This window comes from Wyeomyia smithii, chromosome 2 (assembly GCF_029784165.1).
Source record: "Wyeomyia smithii strain HCP4-BCI-WySm-NY-G18 chromosome 2, ASM2978416v1, whole genome shotgun sequence".
Classification (NCBI taxonomy): Eukaryota; Metazoa; Arthropoda; class Insecta; order Diptera; family Culicidae; genus Wyeomyia; species Wyeomyia smithii.
In genome coordinates, this window is record NC_073695.1 from 176,010,215 (window position 1) to 176,033,705 (window position 23,491).

The 23,491-nt window shown below is 38.9% G+C and overlaps 1 protein-coding gene across 1 annotated transcript; it reads left to right on the forward strand.

Moving 5' to 3' along the window:
• The first annotated feature begins 237 nt into the window (after positions 1 to 237).
• On the forward strand, positions 238 to 19,675 carry LOC129721876 (uncharacterized). Its single transcript, XM_055674957.1, has 5 exons — positions 238 to 2,147; positions 2,235 to 2,327; positions 11,962 to 12,125; positions 16,275 to 16,772; positions 17,390 to 19,675. Exons 1-5 carry the CDS (start codon positions 885 to 887, stop codon positions 17,550 to 17,552), a joined length of 2,181 nt encoding a protein of 726 aa, XP_055530932.1. The 5' UTR covers positions 238 to 884; the 3' UTR covers positions 17,553 to 19,675.
• Positions 19,676 to 23,491: the final 3,816 nt, after the last annotated feature.

Below are 23,491 nucleotides of genomic sequence, written 5' to 3' on the forward strand. Positions count from 1 at the left end.
CATCTGTGTGCAAGCTAATATACGAGACTAGTCTCTCTTGCCTAGCAACAGCAGCAGCAGGCGTGCGGTTGATAGCAAAACCGAAAGCAAAAACCATCAGCTAAGAAGAAAAAAAAATGAGGGCGCTTCGGAGTAGCCGAAGCAGCAGGCAGCAGTTACTACAGCGTTGTATGTATGTGGAAGCATTTTCTAGGCCCTTGGCCGAGGTGCGAGACTACATCGTACAACCGCTGGCTGGCTGCTCTGGGGGTTTCGGTGTTGCCATGCTCGTGTTGGTCGGTCATACAAAATATCGGTGTGCATGAGCGCGGAGGCGAAGCCTGCTCTGTGTGCTGAACATTTCACGCGATTCTTGTATTTTTGCTCAATTGAAAAATAAGTAATTCTGCTAAAATCCGGGTTCTTTGTAATTCCCTCTGTCGCGTGCCATCGTTTCCTTTTCTATACTTTCGTTGATAAACAGTGCAACACGAGCGCGACAAGTTGCATTTCCGTTTCGCGCGGTGTTCAGTGTAGACAGTGTGAGGAAAACGGGGAGAACCGTTCGTAGTAATTACACATTTACGTGGTTAATTGCCCAAGGATACGCAGTTTCTTCAATATACGGAGGCCTGTGTGTGGAGAGTGAGACTATTTGCGAGGTGCCGGTTTATTGGTTTCTTCGTGGAACAAAAGTTTCATGTGTCAGAAATAACTGGAGTACACTGCTAGATGAAATTTGAAATGTTGCTATTTTCTTGACAACCGGAAAAAACGAATAGAGGATTAGTGCAAACATATTGAAAATGGCAATTAAGTTAGTCGTGTTGCGAAAATAACGAAAAGTCAATAGTGCGACAAGTGATTTAGTGAGTGGAAAACAAATACGATTCATCCAAGTGTGCATGGTCGTAGAAAAAAGAGAAAGGTTAGGAAAAATGTCTGTTCCAGTGGCAACGGTGAAGCAGGAACGCCACGATGATGCAGAAATTAACGAGTTGGCCGCAAAAATGATGGAAGCGCATAAACAACAAACAGCAAAAGCAGCTCTCCAGCAACAGCAGCAAGTCGCTAGGCCTATCGGTGCCCAAATACCGGGTGTCGCTAGTAATGGTCCGGCTGGTCAGACGAATATTTTGAACTATTTAACGCGGAAGCCAGGGCAACTTGTGCCCCAGTCTATAGGGGCAACTACGATTGCCCCTGTCGGAACTGGAAACGCGCAAATTAATGGAAACGCAGCAAAGACTGAGGATGCGAACGGTGGAGAAAAGAAAGCGTGTGATGAAGAAAGTCAAAAGGGCCATTTCGGCTGGGAAACGTTTCCCGGTAAAATCCACATTCCGTACATATTCCGTCAATCGGAACGGTACTGCGCTGTGCGTATGGTTGAGATGAAGCTATTGAACAAGTATCTTAACTATTTGCATCAGGACATCTACAGTTGTACTTGCGTTCGTTCCTACTATATAACGGAGGCGGAAAGTAAGCTGTTCAACGAAATTAACACCAAACATTGTGACTTCCAGTTTGGAAGGGAAATGTTTACGCTTAAAGACCTGGTGGTACGATTATCCGATGCGTATAAGTTCTACCAGTTTCTGGACGTTTGTTACAAAAAGCTTCTAATGGGCTGTAGTACACCTAATGATAAATGTGGATTTATTCGCATTAACAAAGAGTCTGTAGTTCCTTACACCGTCAGAGACAACCAAAAGATGGTGCCACTGTTTTACTTCGAGGGAGAGACTGATAATCTTAAGTTAAAGGCAGATTACCTATCGGGTTGGGATCTATCCTATCTCAAATTTTGCTGCAAAGTTCAGGGTATTCGGAATGAACTGTTTGCGAGCGATTCGGTGGCCGTCATTAGTTTGACCGACATTAAAGGTTATTTTCCACCGGGAACCGAGTTCGAAGATTATTGGCCCAGCAAAGTCGTGGATTCTCAGCTTCTTTCTGGACCAAAGTCGAATAATACCGTACATTGGACACGACAGCCGGCTCAACCCCCGCCCAAACAGCCGAACAATTTGCTAAATACCATGGCTAAACAGCAACCGCAAGTTCGAAAGACCGCCAATAATATGTATCAGGCCCTGCAGCAGCAGCAGCAGAACCTGCAGAAAAACAACACTCAAATGCCAAATATCACTGCAGCGGTTCAGGTAGTCTCACGCTTCCACGAAGGCTCCCTTTTTGTTTGGCAGCAGGCATGGATTAACGTTACGTTTTGTTTTCTTTGCGATTTTCAGGCCCTAACGAATAACTGGAATCTTTCGAACCACGCAAACATGCTGTCGGCAGCCCAGCAGGAACAGCTACTAAGGCTTTCACAGGCTCAGCAGGTAGGTTTGCGAACTGAACTAATGGGGGTTATGTTTGGTAATCATCATTATCGGTGCCATTAGTTTATTGGCACTGGAGACGTCACTTGTGTTTTGGTTCGTCTGTCATACGAGTGGGATACATATTCAAATCAAAGTTAGCTTTGAACTCTATGTTAATCCATCCATAATTGCATGCCTAAATTTTAGATGTGATTTCTATCAATAAAATGCATTTTGCTGTACGTTTTTGGTCTAACCGATCTTCCATTATATGTTGAAACGAGTAGGTGAAACACGAAGTAGCTCACCTAGCGGTGTCATGTAGCTTTTCTCATACGACCTTTATTATTTATTAAAATAGATTAGCACATACACTTTGAATCGGGAAATATGAATTTGATCAAATGAAAAAAAATATTCAGCATCGATTGGCAAAATAAACAACTGCAACTTATCTTAACTATTAAAATTGATGACATGATTATAAACAGGAAATAAAATTAAACAAATTAGTAACGCAAGGCGTCATCCATAAATTATGTAAGGACTTTTTTTCGAAACTTTCGACCCCCTCTCCCCCCATAATAAGGCTTAATAAGATTTTGCAATACTCCCCTCCCCCCACGAATCTTACGTAAGATTTTCTTTTAGGAGAAAAAAAAAATATTTTCGAAAATAAAACTTTTTTACATATAGCGTATAAGTCATGTTAAATTAAATAAAATTTTAAATTAAGTAGAAATGAAGTAAAGTACATAATCATTCAGCGACGGTGAATTCACTGCTTTCTCAAGGTTCAGTTGTTAAGATCACAGCAAGTGATAATTTGACTAATTTTATTTTTTTTAGTTCTGTTATTTTTTTTTTAGTTTTTCAGAATTTTTCAATCTTACGTAAGATTCGCTTGAATCCCCGTAAGCATTCGTAAGCATTCGTAAGAAATTTAGATACCCCCCCTCTCCCCATAAACCCTTACGTAATGGATGAGCCCTAATGTTTCGATTGCGTTTGTGAGAGCTTTCGTATATTTTTGCATCAATGCTCATATTTCATCGCTACTTATAGTTTGAAGGACCTAATCCTGAAATTACAATAGTTAAGAATTGTAATAATTTTGTTTAGATTAGTTGCATTTTCATTAATTTATACATACATGCATACCTATATGAATTCAAACACTACCATTTATATCCACGCACACATGCACATACCTGCTCTCACACAAACATGCATTCACATACTATCTATTCACACATTGAAAAACATCCATGACACATACAAAAATCATTGCAGTGAAGAAACAGTTTTTTTCTCGCTCTTTAGCGAGTTTAGGTTTATTTTTATATTTTGGCGATATTCGTTGCGCCCGTTTTTTCTTCATTTAAATAATTGACTTCCAAAGATTGACCTTGCGATTTGTTTATAGCCTGCAAGTGCACTCAATCATGGTTTACATGATTCTGAAAGATATTTGGAAACAATTGAAATGATTCGCTCTCATCAGAGAAACATTTCTTGTACTCTAAAATTCTCACATTCCGAATTTGGTTCCGTTCGCCTGATTGGTTCTGAAGTTATGAATTTATGTTGAAATTTGTATTTGATTTGTATGAGAGTCAGGGTTGATATTTGTTGACACTCTTGAGTGAAAGTGAAAAAAACCATCCATAAACGTTATTTTTTTACAATCCTTTCAGAGTTCTCCCTTCCCGCTTTTTGCATGGAAGTGAACTGTCAAAACACCTCATTATATTTCATGCGATGAAAGCAAGACAACAAAATCAGTTTATCAGTTAACGAAGATTGTCAAGGCATCGGTCAGTGTCAGTGAAAAAGTGTTTCGGTGAGGTTCATTTTGGTTGAGTGGACTGTTTGTTATTCTTTTTCGCTTTGAAGTGAAGATCATTTGGTTGGTTTTGTCGTTGAATTTTATTCCGTAACCGTGAACGATGCGCGCGATCTATTTCATCTGAGTATAACAGCACGTTACTAGGACGAAAATCTAGTGTATTTGAAAGAGTGCAGCGATCATTGGAAGTGAAAATTGAAAATGATTGGCTGTAATTTTCGAAGAATTTTGCTCGGGAAAATGACTTTTATCAGCACTGATGAGAGTCCTCCCTTTGCGAGGAGGAAGGGGTATCGAACCGCTTTAAAAACATGTCTCCTGAAACCTCTTGTTAAATTTGATTCCATTCGGTTGAATAGTTCTTGAGGACTGCAGAAATTTGTGTTTCATTTGTATGGAACCCCTCCCTTCCAGAGGAGGGGAAGGGGTGTCGAACCACCATAGAAATATTTCTTGCTTCTAAAAGCTTGCCACATGCTTTTGGTTTCATTTACTTAATTAGTTCTTAAGTTATACAGACATTTGTGATTCATTTGTATGGAACCTCTTTCTTTAGAAGAGAGAGGGGTGTCGTACCACTATAGAAATATTTGCTGCTCCTTCCTGCTTCTCGTGCAAATTTGGTTCCATTTGCTTGATTAGTGCTCGAGGCATTCAGAAATTGGTGTTTTATTTGTATGGCAGTCCTCCTTCCAGAGGAGGAAGGGGTCTTGAACCAACATAATAACGCTTCTCGGCCCCAGAAACCTTTACATACAAATTATCACACCGATCCGCTGATCCAATCTCGAATCAAATCGTGATTTGCGCATTCCAACTTATTTTTCTTATAAAGAAGATACCTAATTAAATTTGAAATGGTTACGACAGGCAACTTCCAGCGTAACAAGAGGGGAGAGGGAGGGTCGTCGGCTGTTAATTTTGGCTTTCAACCAAGCTCAATTTGCAATAAGTTTTGTCTTTAGCCTCATCCATCTATCCTTCCACTTTCCGCTAAATTTGGAATCATTTTCTGCTTTGTCCTTTTTATAAGAAGGCTCCCATTTTTCAATCATTTGGCTGAATTCAAATCATTGTCTTTTTGACCTTTTCCTCTTCATAGAAATAATTTATTATTTTGAACCAAATTTAAGATCATTTACTTAGTTTCTGTTTTTTTTTGTATTTCGGGAGCGTTTATAAGCATTTCAAGTTAGTTCGGAATACCTTATTCGCTTTATTTTCAACACAATTTAAGACGTTTTTTCTTCTGTTTCTTCTTTACCTGCGAAACTACTCTATTTGAAGGTAGTGTTTTCAAATGTTTCAAGCTACATTTACGCCGTTCCTAAACCACGTGTTCATATTTTGATCACTTTTTATATCCCTCGTACCCCCCGTGGTCTTTTTGTGGTATTTTGGTATTTTAATTTGGAATTCATTTCTGTTGGAACTCCGCTGTTTTACGCTTTTAGGCATTTTGGCTGAATTTCGATCATGAAATTTCTGACTGTTCTGACTTATGAAAGTTGAAGATATGTTTGGAGCCATTTTTTGGTTCGTTTCTATGGGAATTTTGGAAATGACAACCGACTTCCGTTTACTATAATTACCTACGTGTAAATTTTATTCTTCATTGTTGTTTTCGTTCTTGATCTTAACTGTTTTTGAAAGCATTTTGCTGAGTTTTCGACTGTTGGGATATTGTCTACTTATGTTATACTTTCGGCTGAGCAGTCACAAAAAATTAGAACGACTTATTTTATACTATCCGACGTTTCGTCACTGGTCAGTGACATCTTCAGGGGAAACTGCGGGGATTTATTACATGATTAGAGGCTTTCAACATAGTTCAATGATTAACAAAAAATTTTTGAAAGTAATTTTCGTTTTTTGGACTACATTTAGAAATTATAATTGCTCTCATTTTCAATTTTTTATTTCCTTCACATACATTTTAAGAATTTTTGTTTTGTTTTTCTTAACCTTGACACCTTTATTTTCACGGAAAATATTTCGATAATATTACTCGATATTGGTTGATATATTTTGATATTTATAGTTTATCTGTCAATTGACATCCTTCCAACGATAACGTAACATTAACCAGAGTCTATGTGTGTATAGAGTCGCACAAAGAGAAAATCTATCGTTTCGGCAACACAGTTTTTGTGCCGTTTGTTGCCAAGAACTATACAGTTCTGTTTTTCGAACGAATATTATTTTTTGAAATTCTTCACAGGGTACACAGGTTTGAAAGATTACACCGGTGATGCTTTGTTAAATTTAACTGATCCAGTGTACAGGTTTAATGTTGGATTAAAATGTGTAGTTAAAACTTCGGAAAAACACATATTCTTTTTCACGCTTAATTACAACACTTTTCATCCACTCCTAACATTACCACCTTGTTTATTTACATTGCTCGATTGGTACCCTCGTTTGACACTGATTTGGTTCCTTTGGTTTCATCTTCGCGCGACTCTATATTATAAACATAGACTCTGATGGTAACGAGCTATGGTATAGATAGAGGGGTGCCAAAAATGCAACGATAAATTCTTTGTAATATTGAATGTTGGAAATACGTACCACGAAATTTATTTTCGTGGATCAAAATAACGGTCAATTCAAATGAGTTTCAGTTTTGCGGAATATTCCCGTCGCAGCGGTGGTGGCGCTGATGTGCTTTTACCCTTTGAACTCAGTTGACAGTTGTCGCGCGCCGTGCTGCTAAGACAGCAGAAAGGCTAAAAAATTTATCTTTTGCGAAATATGTCCAGTAGGTGTCGCACAAGTTAGTACGAACCATAATTTGTTTTAGAATTTTGTACCGAGTGGTACGTCTGTTTGTCTGTGGTTATATTCAGGATTATTTTCTTCTCGGCTTCTTCCGGATATCCAGTTTCCAGCCGTGAACAAATTTAACCTGAAACGGGACGGAATCCAAGCATGAGAGGACCGATAGCTTCCTCCTGCATACTAGCGCAATTCGGGAATGCCTTATAGAATATCTTGAATCAATTAACTAACCAGTAATTATTTTTTGTGACTAAGAATGGGCGAGTTAACAGTTCAATAAGTCTTTTTTATAAATACTGTGATGTTATCGAACTAACGATGTCACGGAATGTTCTAGGAAAAAAAATAAACATCAGGATTTTCTAACTTTATGTGTAATGCTAGCACTAGGTTTAAGATGAAGTCTTCAATCACTGCCAAAAGAAGTAACTAAAATTTAAAGTAACATTTTTTTTTATATTCCTGTTTATATATTTGCTCGAAATATCCTTTTCAGCGATTATACTGAGAAGCAGTTCTTCAACATAGCCATCAGCAGTAGACTTTTTAATTTTTACCACAGATTTATTTTTTATAGTTTGGTACATATTTTATTATTCGTCAGAAGCGGTTGGTTCATTGTTGATTTCTTCATTTGAATGTTCCAGTAAAACGTCCTTGATTTTTTTCCAAGCCAATGAAAATTATTTCACGTGCATACTAGAGATGGTCGGGTATGGGAAATTTGTTACCCGTACCCGACTCATCGAGAATTTTCAAACCCGTACCCGACCCGAACCCGAAGTCTGGTTTGTTAAAATACCCGTACCCGCCCCGAACCCGAAAAATAGTTGTTCCAACTACCCGTACCCGGGAGAAAAAAACGCCGAAATTGCCGGTACCCGACCCGTCCTGGATTTTGTTTTTTTTTGTTTAATTTAATTAAGTTTTATTTTATTTTATTTATTTATTTTTTTTTTCAATAAATATCCGAGTACTTCGTACATTTTATGCACTGATTGTCATAGGTGGTTTCTCGAGATGTTGGCCGGAGTTAGGTTAGAACCGAGTATTCATGTGAACGAATATTATTGAGCCTGGAGTTCCAGGCGATATATTGGTTCTCCTAGAATCCAGTGTAGCACCTGTCCGCTCATCTGATCTGATGATAAAAAAATTGACCATTTTTATTGCTCTGCAAAATATCTATCCATAACTGTGTACCGTAAAACGGGGCGAATAGAAACAAAACTTTCGAACTTGAAAATGCGATTTTAAGTCTTCGATTACATTTAAAAACCATGCAAAATATATTTTCTTGGATAGTTCAATAGTAAACAAGTCTGCAAACTCATTTTTAAGTTAGCAACACTACTGTCGGTTTGCTTAAAAAAATGCAAAATGGGGGCTCAAATTCTAAACATTTCCGAGTACCAAAAAACTTTGTGGAAGTCATTCTGCTTAACTTAGAACTTGTTCGTGTGATATACTGGGTCGGTAGTTGAGCATTTCAAGTTTTTACGGTGAATTGAAGGATTGCCGTAAGGTATTCATCACCACGTTGCCTATGTTTCATGGAAAACTCGCGGTTCTCAGATTAACGGGGCGAATAGAAACAACGCCGTAGTGGCTATTTTTTGTACCAAAACATGTGGATTTGAGAAATGCTATAATGTTTTATATGTAAAATGATGTCTGGAACATGTTTTGTGCATTTTCAGCCCATCATATGGTCAGGACTTACCAACAAAAAAGTCCAAAAACGTATTCGCTCCGCCTGTTGTTGAGATTTTACGCAAAAAAACTGTTTCCTTGTCAGGCGGTAAGAAAATACAGAATCAACTACTCTGTGATAAATCGGATGTTACCTATAGACTTAAATCCAGTAGACAACCACGCTAGTTTCCAAAAACGTGATGAAAGTCGGATTTATCTGCTTTAGTTCCACCAAGACAAAATGTTCCCGGATGTCGTGTCCTAGATAAAACACCGGAAGATGCCAGACCGGTGGGAATGCTTGACCCAACCCCGAGTCCTTCTGTTCTTAATAAGGATTCTAATAGAACATATTCATTCATAAGATAACAAACACAAAGTAATAAACCGAACATTTCCACTATTTTGATATTTTATATCGTTTTCTTGCCTCTCATATCAATAAATATGATGCAATTGTTCTGTTTTCTTCAAATTAAAACTAGAATTTTCTATCAGAACAAGGAAAACGTATTTTATTGGCGAGTGTTTCTATTCGCCCCATAGCGGGGTAAATAGAAACAAGCAAAAATTTTTCAATAAAACAACGAATTACTTATTATCAAAGTGGACGTTACAGCCTTAATAAAGGAAGGCAAGACCCATGTTTTAAAACTTTTATATTCATTCTATGCATTATAGTATTTTTTGTACACTGCAAGATATATCGCAGACTGTTTCTATTCGCCCCGTTTTACGGTACGGAGCATATGGGATTCATTTTTCGTGTGTGTTACCTCATATTAAAATTGATCAGGGATTTCAATTATTTATTTTGAATGCATACGTATGTTTCATATAAATTGCTGAAAATTTTTATTTTGTTTTCGAGAGAATAATAAAAATTCAATAGATTTTTTTTGAAAGATTTATAATAGCTTCATAATGAACCAGATCAAAACAACAAGAAGAATAGGGTAAATTAACTTTTAGGGAGGGGGTCCACTATATGTTAATTTACCACACTAGAACAACACGGAGAATGGTGAAAAGTGCATGTCTGATAGAGTTTAAAATAAACGACAAGTTTTATGTGAACATCGCAGCAACCTGGAATCTAAATATTATAATAAGGTCAAAGTTAATATTGTTTAACACTTGAGAAAAGTTTGATAATTCACTACATCCGCAAAAAACCTGTAATTTTGGAGTGCAAATTAATAGCAAAATTTCTTTATTCCACGGAGTGCGGGCTAAACTGCCGAGGAATAATAAAACGTCATCGCCACTTAAGATGCAAGTAAGAAAGAGATGCCAGATAATTGTTTACGAACTTAGCACGTGCGGTGGTGGGTTGAAGCTGACAAATTTTTCAGTGCGCTTCGGGCAGCACGCCAGGTCAAAACTGGGTCAAAATCGAGCGAATAAAGAAGGGTTTTGACAGCAGTTAGTGCGCTTCCAGGTCAGAACGAGGTGAGCTGATGGATTAAAGAAATTCGCTATAAGACTATGCTATCGCTGTCAAAACTCATTTATTTGCTTCGTACCGAACATCTCAATTGCCTCCGTTTTCCTCGGCAGATATGAAAGAAAAAAACCGGCAAACATGTCATTTAACTCAAAACGCTTGCAGGAAAAACTATTCACTTTCACATTAGAGAGAGATAGCATGATTGCATTCTTTCGGTGCAAGTGGTGCAAACACTGCCGGCAACTGTCAGAATAGGTATTGGGCGATCTCTCGTTGAGTGAGAATGGGCGATTTCTTCTCCCATCTTTCCGATTATCGACATAGAGGAAACACCTAGGCTTGTAATGTTAAAAATTAAATTCTCATAATGCAAGAAATTCGAATTACCCGTACCCGACCAATTGAGAATTTTCCAAACCCGTACCCGACCCGAACCCGAAGCCTTGTATTTTAAATTACCCGTACCCGACCCGAACCCGTAATATATTTTTTGGCGTTACCTGAAACCCGACCCGAACCCGTCGGGTAAAAATACCCGTACCCGACCATCTCTAGTGCATACCAGAAAAACATCACTGGACACTTGCTGGAAAAACTTCGCGACGTTGTTTTTTCTATCCAAAGCAAACAAACATGGTTCCAACTGCACGTTCTGGCGTCCTTTCTGTCTACTCTACTTAAACATTTTATCCTATCTCGGCTTACCTTAGCGGTCGTTTTATTTCTACACCAAATATTTATTTATCTGTATTGACATATATTGAATCGCATTTCGCATTTTTATCGAAACCTATTTCATGATTCAGAGTTATGATCCTTCGTGGTCGTGACGACCTTCCTGATATGGAATAATTCTTTTCATCGTATATGTAAAATCTATTCATCGAGCAGGTGCAAATGCAATTTTTTATGAATGAGCCTTTTTCGTAAGAGCTTAACATACTTTGAAGATACTTAACCCTTAAATGCGCACGATGTCAAAAAATAATCTAAAAACATAAAATCTTTGTTCAACAGGTTAACTGCTCTAGAACTAACCAATATGCATGGAAAAATTGAAAGATTTACATTTTAATGTGCCAATATTACCATGTCGTTTTTAAACAACACTGCGAGTTTATTGCAAAATAAAGCCGAAAAAATTACTTTTGTTAATAGTAACTTTAAAATTGACCTTTTGTTAGTAGAATTACTGATAATTCAAACATTTTTACTAACCACTAACCTTATTTTAAATTTTTTTTTCAAAGACAGTCAGCACCATTCGGGAATCTCGCCATGTTTTTTTCGTTTCCGAGATTTTGACGCCAAAAATAAAAACAAAACATTCAAATACAGTATTTCCAGCTGTTAAGTTTTCTTCGTTAGAGTCTAGAAAGTTGTTCTAATGAATTTTATTTCTAAAAAATACTAAAATACGTATATTTTAAAACGTTTTTAGTAGTGTTGTTTTAAAACAACATTGCGCATTTAAGGGTTAAAGCATACTTCACGAAACGTTTAATACGCGGTATAACTCATTTACTGCTCATCGCTTTTGTATAGAAAACTAATTTCTGTAACTCGACATAATGCAATTTGAATTTTATTTTTTTCTTTAATCATAAGAGATCATGAGAGATAAGAGTTTTGCTAATTTTAGTAAGAGAATTGACGACATTAGAGTTTAATAGAACTATATGATTTATAAGAGATAATCCATTCCATCGTATTGGGGACCTGAGGGGGATGAATATTTCATCGTCGAATTCGTTCAATTAGGTCATTTAGTTTTAAAGCCGATTTCCTCTGGAGTACGACTACAACCCTATAATGCAAGCCGAAAGTAGTTTGCCGTTCGCTAAAGAATCTGTTTTTTCTCCTTTCTACCCACACAGGCTGCCCAAGCACAGGCGCAAATTCGCAGCATGCAAAATATGCATCCCATGCAGTACAACTCCTACATGAATCCGACCATGTCGATGGCGTCACGATCCTCTCAAAACCAGGCGGTTCCGCCGCCACTGGTGCGGTCTTCGGCCCAATCGCAAGCGGCACACATGTAAGTATTCCTGTTTTACTCATATCCCCCCGTCCTCGCAAGCTCGCTTTTTATTTCCTTACTCTTTCTACACGAAGCCGTTTATTAGTAAAAATTAGTGCACAATAATTAGCCTCTCTTCAGTTATGTATACCTTTTTCTCGGTTGAATTAGTCTTTTGTATGTTTTTGCTGTCCGTGTACATATATATTTTGGTAATGTTTTAGAAACACGTGCAAGGATCAGTTAGGTTACATGTTTGTATATAATCTCTATCGTTAGTAGTTTGTAGTAGTACCTATGCAATATTTGCTTTTTTGTTGAAAGTTGAAAATTGTTCGGACTTTTTCGTAGTTTCACTACAAACGACTACAAAATGACTGACTTTTTTGAGGACTGTTTGAATTTCGAAATTAAAAAAAATCCTGTATTTGACACTTGCAATATTGAATTTAGAGTTTAAATTAAAGCTCGATGAAACGTAGAATGAACATTTTTCATCAAAAGTAGAAGTGCCGGTGCTTAGGTGCGCAAATTCAGGCTTGACGAAGGATCGCGAGCAGTATGATGGTTTATTGGATATGAGATTGAAACAAAATCCACAATTTCACTCCTTGCTAACATTTGCGCTGCAGAGCTGCTGTACACAACTGTATACGAAGATGCTATTTACCGTACACAACTGTACGGGTCGAGAAGTTGCCAACTGTTATTCGAACTAAAAGTTTGCTCTAATACAAATGTAATGTTTACCTTTTTGAAGCCTGCGTTCAGGCAATACGCTGAGCTGACGTTCTCAGCGTCGCAAAATTTTCTTAGGAATGTCAGTAAAATGTCAAAATGCATTTGAAATAGATGATACGGAAACACAGCTGGCATTTTTCAACAAATCGTTAAAAATGCAGAAAATGTTGCATATATTTAAGCAAATTGGCATTATCTGAAACATTCGTTGAAACTTTGGTTTAATTTCTAAACAAATTCAATCTTTTAAATAGATACCTTTTCAACTTTATATTCTCTGCATAAGTAAAGCTTGTGGAGGATTTTTATTTGGCTTGCTTGGTATTCTTCAAGCCTCCTTTATGTTTAGTCAGGTAAAAGGTACCCGAAGGGATGCAAAAGAAAATATCAAAAAGGTACTACTAGCTGAAGCCGCCTAGTATTTGCCATTCTGTGACTCAGCGAACTTTCCGTTCAGCCAATTTGAATTCGCATAATTGGCTGACGCAACGATACGAGCTAGGGCGTCTGTGTCAATAATGTGTGTCCTTTGCAGAGAAAAATTGAGTAGAAAATGCCAATTTAAATGTTGCCTTGGTGTTGCCCGTTGAAACTTAGTATTGATTTTCCGTACAAGATCTCTTCCTGTGATTATTTTCTTTCGTGTTGGGGTGGCTGTTGCACACAACAGTAGAAATACCCATTTGTGTGTTTAAAACATAACCCAGGAGATGATTCACCGGGAAGTTTAATAGGATTTTAGGCGCATATTCATGCAACATGAACACTCGCTCTCAAACAGAATTGACTATGGACTTAATGAGCGTTTTATTAGTGTATGACAATTCTAATGCATGTATGCTTGGAAATTTTTAGTTTTAGAAAGGTGGACATGACTGATAAATTTGACATGTTAAAGAGTATCATCCCACTTTTTTATGCTTCTTCTTACGTTGTCGTTAGAGAGTTTCTCGTTCGCTAGCAACCAGCAGCTGACTAGCAGGTGATATTTCCTTGCAAACGCGTGACCACTGATTGTTTTGCTAATTCTACTCAGTGTGCGTTGATGATATGTTGTTTGGGTTTGCAGTGAAGTTTACAATAGCAGCGTGTGTGTGTGTATATATTATATGCAGTGTTGCTGCTACTGCTGGTGGCTCACCGCACAATGAATCGAAAGCTGAACCTGCGCAGTTGTATGTAACCTTCGGTGACGTCATCAACTCGCTTTGTAATAGGTCAGCTGAAGGTTGAGTTTAGGTGCGACGCGGATTTCGTACTACAGAATATTAGTTATTTCCCTGGCTTATCTGTTCTAAACGAATGTGCAATTCTGTCTTGTTTTAGTAATGCGTGTGTGCGTATGCATTTTACTCGATGCACGGGCTGGGTAGACACCAGCAGCGTTTGCATCCGTGAAATGCAGTCTGCGGCAGTGGGCTGGTGTACATTATAATGCAATGAACACCGACATGATCGCTATTATAAAACAATTATGGTATATAGTTCTTCGTCTGGTGATTGTCTTTTTTCGTACTTTCCACTGGTTATAATATACTGTTTAAATGTAATCACTGATCGACACAGATTTTACTACACAGTTAGAGAAAAAAAAGATGATTAGATTAGATTTAATGAGAGTTATTTTAACGAGTTGTTCGGATTTATTGTCCGGAAAATGGCTATGAATGATATACGTTTAATAAGCAAAAAATATGTCCATTCATTTAATTTTTCATCTAAATTGACCAACAGTGATTTACATGAAATATGAAACTATTTTTGTCTTATTGCCGTGTGAAGTTATTGAAGTTCATGAGACTAATTTGTAGCTATTAGTTTGACGTTTTTAGATTTCAGTTTGCTATGTAGTGGAGACTTCTGCTAGTGCAAGTATTCGTCGCCAAATTTGTGTTTAATAGAAGAAATGAAAGTCTAGAGACTATGCATGAATTCACTGAAGAAGAATGTGAAATATTTTCAACATACTTTTATTTGCTTGTTTTTCCTTAACAGTAAAGTAATCAAATAAACCCGGTTTGAATAATGAGATTTGATGGGGTGTTGCCTTTATGAATTTCTTTGGTGGTCTTGCAATCAATTCTTACTATCCTAGCGATCATAACACGCTAGGTGCCTCTAATGTAGAAAAATGTTCTGCGATATCCAGATTTACAATGACTTGAACAAATTAAAAACTTGTTGGCAATTGTTAGTGTAAAATTGTTTCTCATTTATTGATCTGTTAGATTTACTCAAAATATTCGTTGTGTACTAAAAGAATATAATTGCATGCATGCGCATATTGACAGCTTATCATTTTTTATTATTTATTGCGTTTAGTGCTAACATGCACCGTTTTGTTTAGTTGTTTTCCTATGCACCCTAACATTCATTGCACACCAAGCAGTATATAACCATTTATTACTTTTAAATTAATTGCATCTAAACTAGTACTGCAGCAAGGAAGGCTGTAAATGAGCTCCCTAGATACATTATGCGTTATCCAGAATAAACACACTCACACTTTTGTCTGCTCTTTATGCATAGAACTGCGTTGCTAATTTGGACTAAATTGACTTTACTCGGTGTTAGCGGTCATCACGCCTCGCGCAGTATAGACTTCATTCATGAAACCATAGTAACCTTTTGTCCGCGTCTAAGGGTATCCTCTTGGCGAGAGAGAGAAAGCAACCACAATAAAACCAAAGAGAGAGCTAATTAATTAATTAACGAACTTCCTGCCCCAATTTAATTTCATAAGACTCACTCACTTGCTAAAAACCGATAAACGCATTATAATGTTTCTAGGTCAAGTGGTTCATCGTCAGTACGCTCCAACAACAGTAGTACCAATCCTACGATCCCTTACCTTAATCCTGAGCTGTCCATATTTGCAACCAGTCGCAGTCCCAATGGCACCGTTAATCTGTCGCACCTGAACCCGTTGCAAATTAACCAACTGACGACAAAACACAGTTCTGTCACTATCACACCAGCTAGTAATAGCAATAATATCATCGGTGGTGGTTCTAGAGTGGCACCCGTGTACCCAAAAAATCCTGTTTCGATAACGGCTGTTCCGGCAGCGTCGCCTTCCCGAGCCTCACCGAAAGGAGCGCAGGCTAAACAACCCCCTCCTGCACTAATACCGGTTAATTCCACTGGACAGAACTATCTGTCCACGACCGGTAATGCACAGCTGTTCAACCAAGTTGAACGTTTGCGAGAAAATCTGATGCTTAATAATGTCACTAGCTTGGCCGCGGTCGCAGCAGCGTACGGTGCCATTGTTCCTAATCCTACATCCTTTCAGTCCTGTTCTACCTCTTCTACCACTCTTTCCACACCTGTAGCGAGTAACTCTATTGTAGACAATACCAGATATAAGAGCGTAATTACCTCACGAGCAGCAATGGATGTAATCGATCTATCTTCCCCTCCAAGGTCAAACATGGCAGGAGCGGCGGCCGTAGCGGCTCTTTCTCAACAGCAGCAGCAACAACAGCAACAGAAACGATCGAACGCCGTCGCCGCCATGACCAATGGCCGCTCGAATACAACCATCACGTCCACCAATAACTATCGCTCAACGACAGCTGCCGCGGCGGCTGCCCTGCAACAGCAACTACAGCAGCAACAACAGGCTGCCGTTGTGGCTGCCCAGCAGCAAGCTGCCGCCATGGGTGATGGTGGAACCCGGCATGGCAATTTGATTATGCTACCGGAAATGACCATGGGCGGCACACCGTACAAACCGTACGAGGTTGTCAAAAAACCAATTGAGAACAAAACGATCTATTGCATCAATAAGACTCCCTACCGGAACACCGACTACTTGATGACCATCCAGGACCTGAAGGATGTGTTTTTTCCTTACATCAGCCTAGATGTGTGCAGAAGGGTACTGAATGCGCTCGATATTAATCTGTTTATCGGCAATAGGTGAGTGTGTGTGATCGTATTTAAGCGATGAAAAGTTTTAAGATATAGAATAGGACTTTTTTCCAGTAAAGATCATAAAAAAATTATTGTATTTTTCAAAAAAACAAATTTGTCTTTATCAGAAAACTCATAACAAACTTTGATTACTGCGTTACTCCTAAAACAAGCTGTTTCTGTACTATCGAAGTTAAAGCTTAAATCATTCATATGCGTAGTTTTTTTTCTGCACAATAAATTGGGTAAATAATGATGATTACAGCTTCATGGTGTTTTGACACTATAGAACCAAATTATAATTAGTCGATCCCAATCATTAATTTGAAATCATATCCAATGTAAATGTTTTGTCCATATCGAACTGTAATATATGAAATTAAATCATATTCATAAAAAATTTAATAATAAATTAGACAACATTAAATATTTCTCGACACTCATGGCAAAAGGTCGCAAATGCAAATTTAAACAAAACTAGTAAGGTAACGATTTTTACTGGTGCAAGTCTAAAAAAACATCTAACTAGTTTTCTTTACTTTTCACTTTTACGACCTTTTCCATGTTGCTCGTGTTTTGTGCTTAGTGTGACATTTTACTGATAACAGTTTTCCATCTTTCAGTTTACAGTACCAAGCCCTGCTGGAAGCTGGCCGTTCCAACGTGGACAAAATGGCGCTGGTGCAGGTCGTGGACGTGATGCAGTTTATGCCCCAGCTACAGTACATGGTGCGGGGTCAAATAGGCCAAGAGACGCCGGCGAACAAGCGGGCCCGCATAAGCTAGGAATTGGGGTGGGGGGTACAGCAACAGTGCCCTCAGAGCACAGTAGTATCCGATTCGATATCAAGTAGTAGCAGTATAACCAGCAACAGTATTCAACTTTCCACCGGTGGTGGAAGTAGCAGCAGCAACACTATGAGCACTTCTTGGAACCTGACACCTACATCACCATCGGCTAGCGTTAAGAAACTTGGTAATTCTTCTGGAACCCCAGTTTCATCCGCGGCCATCGTCAGCAGCAGCAGTGGTGGTAGTAGCAGCTTTCCCTCGCCAAACAATCCGTTGAACTTCGACAAGAAAGCTCTCTCGTCCTGTCGTTATCAGCAGGAAAAGGCTGACTATTATCAAGACGCTTCCAGTCGAATGCTAGCGCAAGCGTCCTCGTCGGCATATACGTTCCAGGAATCGGCATTTGCAGCAGCCGCTGCGGCTGCCGCTGCTCAGCAACAGCAGCAACAAGCTCAACAGGCCCAGCAAGCCGCTGTCGCTGCTGCAGCCGCTCAACAAGCTGCAGCTGCTGCGGCGGCTGCTCAGCAACTTTCAGCAGCCAGCAATGCCGCTATCTTCTCGCCACACTTTGCTGCCGGTTCCTATGCCACCGGCTCCATGCCAGTCGGATCGTATGACAGCTCTGCTGCTACAGCTGCTCGTTCATGTGCTCTGCCGTCACCCACAATCTATCCGCCAACCCCCCCACCCTCAGCCCCATGGATTCATCCTTGGTATAGCGGTGATACATTTTAGTCTGCAGAGTTTTCCCCGAATTCAGAAACAATGAGATACTTATCTCAATCGTAACACAATATTTCCTTAGGAGTGAAAAGAGTATTTTATTTCATTTTCATAATTCAATACTTCTGAAATAAATTTGAATTTCCGAATAACAATAGAGCATCTCCGGAATTAAATGTCAAAACAGAAAAAAAACTAAAATCAAAATCTTCGTAGAATTCAGCACAAAAGTCGTAGAATAGGAAGACTAAAATGATTCAACTACGTATTTGCGTAACCAAAATAATTAGTACCCATTCGGATAAGTTTACATATTCCAAAAGAAAAAGCGTAAGAACGCTATTAAAACTTTATTCCACAATTGTTCCGAATGTCTCAACCCGTCGATCGTAGAGGAATGTTCAAAGGATTCCCATCCGCTTTAACGTTATCACTTGTAAATGTATCCGTAGAGAATGAAAAACTAACAACTCAATGCATCATTATAATTGAGATATCGAAAACTAAAGTTACTACTAATTGTATTTTAAACTTATAACTCAAAGCATTAGCGTAACAGAGAAAAAAAACTCATCCGCTAGCCTGGTTAACCAGCGCGCGGAATAAGGACAGCGATTCCTTGGAAAATAAATTTCGCAGCAAGCAGGAGAATATAAGCGCAAAGTAAGCAGCACAGAACTGAGTAATAGACCTGAGTAGATTCTCCCCTTTGATCGGAAAAAAGGAAGGTAGAAGCTTATTTGAAAAAAAAAAAAAAATAAAATAAAATAACAGAGCAATCGATTGGCAGTTTAGAAGCAATTCTTTTAAACTTTATCCTTTCCAGTCCCATGTTTTTAGGAAGTAAACAAATTTAAAATCGGGACAGAAAATCGTTTAGTCAGACAGCCGTTCATTAGGCAGTCAATCGGAAAAAAACTGTATATCAATATCCTATTCGGTGGATGCTTTTTGTAAGTAGAACAAAAAAATTTAGTTATAATTAGTGAACTTTGAACTTTATATTAGCAATTAGTGGCAAATGAAAGAAAACTTCATCGTACGATCGAGAAAACAGTCCCAGCTCTAGTTTGTAACGCAAGCAGAACAATCGGGAGAAGTTAATTTATGATCTGTTGTATAATAACGTTTTCACTTTTCTCGCGATGTTTAATTCCCTACCGAACACAGTAAAGGTATAAATTATGTGTTTTTTATTTATTTCTACAGTATAGTTAACACATCAGGCACTTCTTATTAGTTGTATGCTGTAATACGTATACCCGTTGACGGAAGGCTACTTGTTTATATTAAATATGTCCTACTATCGAACAAGCAAAGAAATAAAGAAAAATACGCTAATCAGTGTAACGTCCTTCTTCTGATAGAAGAAATTCGTCAATCAAAACATCTGATTTCGTTTCGTTTTGCTGAAGATACAGAGTCCGAACTCCATTTCAAGCTTATAACAGAGTATGTATTCAGCCTGCGGTTAGTCTGGTACCGGTATAATTTTGTGCAAAAGACTACGTTCAAGCTTTGGTTGTCGCCTTGTCGGTCCTCGCTGTCGTTTTTTAATATGGGGGTTTGTTAGTAGCTCAGGCATTTATGATAGATATTAGTGAATAATTAGTTGTGTGGCCAAACACAAATGGGGACTTCTCAACACTGTTAGAAATTTGTGTTTTTATTTGTTAGGATTTGTTTGCTTTCGCAATTAGAACTTATCATTCGTAGAGATTTAAACCTACTTGTCAAAAAAGGGAAGTAAACTTATAACTAACTTACCATAATTGCTAACTTATTGGCTATAAAAAGAGTTTATCGCAGCATTTGAGGATTGCAAAGATTTTTGTCGAAAATTGGTAATAATTTTATTTGACATAGCTTCTAATGTTTCAACACCAGTAAGTCTATGTAATCCGAATGTACCGAACCAAGGATGACGTTTCAAAATCATTTTCAAAATTTTATTCTAAATCCTTTGAAGCGTTTTTTTCCTTGTTACACAAAAACTTGACCAGATCGGCAAAGCATTGCTGGTCTAAACATTTGTTTGTAAATCTAATAGAGCTTATAGGAGATGGAGCGGCCTGAATATCGATGTGGTACCCAAGTTGGTGATCCTACCCAACGTCCCCCAGTTGCGTCCCATCGAGGATTTCTGGGCAAACATTTTTTACTGCAAACGTAAGATCAAGTTTGTGCCGAAAAAAAGGTGTCCTGATTTCTAATTTCGACCAGATGGTATCTCTATACCAAGGAGACATTGAACTACAAAATCCTTTCTTATTTCTGGTGTAGGGTTTTTATTGGTAACGCAGGATTGATAGTCGCTCCCCACTCTAAATGGTCTGAGATACACGTGTGTAGATCAACGGCAATACAAATCACAAAAAAAAGTTATACCTAAGTTATTCATTTATAACTTCAATTCAAGAGTTTTTAAGTTTTCAATTCAAAAGTTTTAAACTGTTTGCTATAGTCATCCACAATCTAATGGCTTAGGAGCCAATCGAAAGCAATACTGAAAGCGATCCAGGAAACGTCCGAAATCGTCATCGAAGCTGGAGCTGGATGCACTTCTCGAACAACTACAGCTTCAAAAGTCACATGTGCGCTGACTGTAAGTAAGTTGGCTACAAGAAGAGCTATTGTACCAGCGCAAAGCGATCTTCGAGGCCATAAAAACGCCTGTGATGCCGATTTTCTACCAAAAGCGTAACAGCATCGGTTAGCAGCATCGAGTGTATCGTTATGTGGGTCAAAATCAATAGCACCCCCGTACGGTTACAGCTTGATACAACATCGGATGTAACTATTGTCACCGAGCAAGTGTGGGACCGTGTCGGACAACAACCAGCTACTAAAACCGCCAAGTCAGCATCGCGCAAGCAGCTGGATCTTATGTGTGTTTCCGAAAGCGACGTCGAAATCAATGGTATGACGCACAGCGGACGTATCTACGTGTCCAACCATCCTCTGAATCTCCCCGGAATCCATCTCATCGAAAAGTTCCAGCTCCGGTCATTACCGATCGAAAACTTTTGCAGCTTCGTCGGGGGTACCAGCATAGGTAATTGGCTCAAGTCATCGAAGACATTTCCCCTACATGAGCCTCCGAAAAAACAAACGGCGCTCGTATGGACGCACGAAAACCAGCAGGTGTTCAACAAATTCAAAAATTCTATCGTCGGAGCCATGTGAGCGGAGACGGCCATGTGAAAGTGATCCAGCATGCATCTCGAGCGCTTACACAGGTTGAACAGCGCAACTTACAAATCGTCCGGGAATAGTTAGCGATTTTTTTATCTTCGTGAGCCGGTTCCGCCTTTTAACCGATCATCAGCCATTGCTGATAATTTTGTGGTCCAAAAAAGGGATCCTGGTCTACACTGCAACCGATTCCAGCAGTGGGCACTATCGCTGCTTTCTTAAGATTTCTCCATTGAGTACGTCCAGACACGTCCAGATTCGGTAACGCTGACGTATTGTTCGGCCTCATCGACCAGCACATCAAGCCTAATGAGAACGTGATCATTGCGTGCACCAGTTTGGAGAAAGACTTGCGGTCAGTAGCCGTCGATAGTACTAACCAATTGCCTTTTAATTTCAGCATAGTTGCTAAAGCGACAGCATCCGACCTATTTGTTTGTAAAGTTCATCGTTTCATTCGAAAATCGGTTCGGGAATCAAAGATAGAGAGAGTTGGCTCGGTCGTCGATTGTCACGAAGCTCTATTATTGTGTACAGCTGCAAGCGCGTGTACAAGTAAAAATTGCTTTCAGTTGTGTACTGCTGTAAGAGTGTGGACACTGCTCACCATTGTTTGCTGAATATCATCACTAAAAATTGTTCATGTTTCCGTTTGTGAACGATTGTCGTGTTTCCGTTTGTGAACGATATAATCGCAATAGATAGGTGAAGTAAGTATTTAGCTACGTTTGTGAATTAATATTTATGGTTAAGTTTCTTAAATTAAATTAAATTTACCGGTATTTTCCTCTATCTGTAAAAAATGGTGTGCTGAATGCTGACTTCGACGTTTCGGCGGCAGCGGAGACAGCCATCGCGGATAAATAAGTTTAGCCTCAATCACGGTAAACGAAATACTTCGGGTTTAGATTATTGTTGCTATGGTTTTCCCGTTGGCCCGTGGATGGAGTGCTATCGTTTGTGTTCGCTCTCCGGTGTGCGATAGCAGAGTTATTGAGCTGCAGGAGTAGTTGGAAAGCCGCCCCAGACCACAACCTCAAGAATCACCACTATCGACAGTTGGCGGAAAAGGAAAATAAGGTTTTGTTTTGTTTATTTGGTTGGTTCTTCCTTCAGTGTTCTAGCAAAGGTCTGAAATTAGATGGGGGTACTTTGCCGCCTTGTAAGCAAGGATCCCCAACGAATGAAGGCCATCGCTTGCAGCTCAGCGTATTAGCCAGGGCTGAACGACGAGATCGTCAGCTTCATCAAGTGATGCAGTCACTGCGCACCTTAAGCGTGATCCCCGACAAAAGAGGAACCAGAGTCGTGGCATCCGAAAACGGCTCCTTGGCAGCGGGTTACGCCCTCTGTACGAGAATTCTACCTACTCGTCATCGATGCGCACAGCAAGTGATCGGGGATCTTTCCAGCTCGCAAGACGACATCGAGCACTACTATACGGCTCATGCGTAAACTGTTCACCAACAAGGGCATGCCGGAGCTTCCCCTGGGACCGTAGTAAAGCGAATCGGTTTGGTGATGTGAGACAACCGGAAGCTGATCAGATCACACATTAACAACGATCTTCAATGAAAAATTAACAATAAACTGCCGGTACCCGGATAACTGTCCCATAATGAAAAACAACATGTTGAGAAAACGGCGATTTAATATAATCCGTGAATTTTCGGATTTCCAGCAATTAAATCCAGAACCAATGACCATAACAGTTGCATGGCACCACAAGTTTATCGGTGAGAACAAATAACCATGGATGGAATTGGTTATGACGTTATATGACTTGAAGAAAAAAAAGACAAAATGGGACAAAATATGTGGGTACATTTCAAAAGTACTCGCATATTTTGTCCCATCACATATAAATTCAACCAGCAACCGGCAGTATCATTGGCAACGTGGATTGTACTACAGAAAAACAACATTAGTCTAGTTAATTAAATGACATATTTCTATGTGCCAAAAATAATCCGATATATACTAATCTGAAGCAAAATTATATGTTTACAGTATGT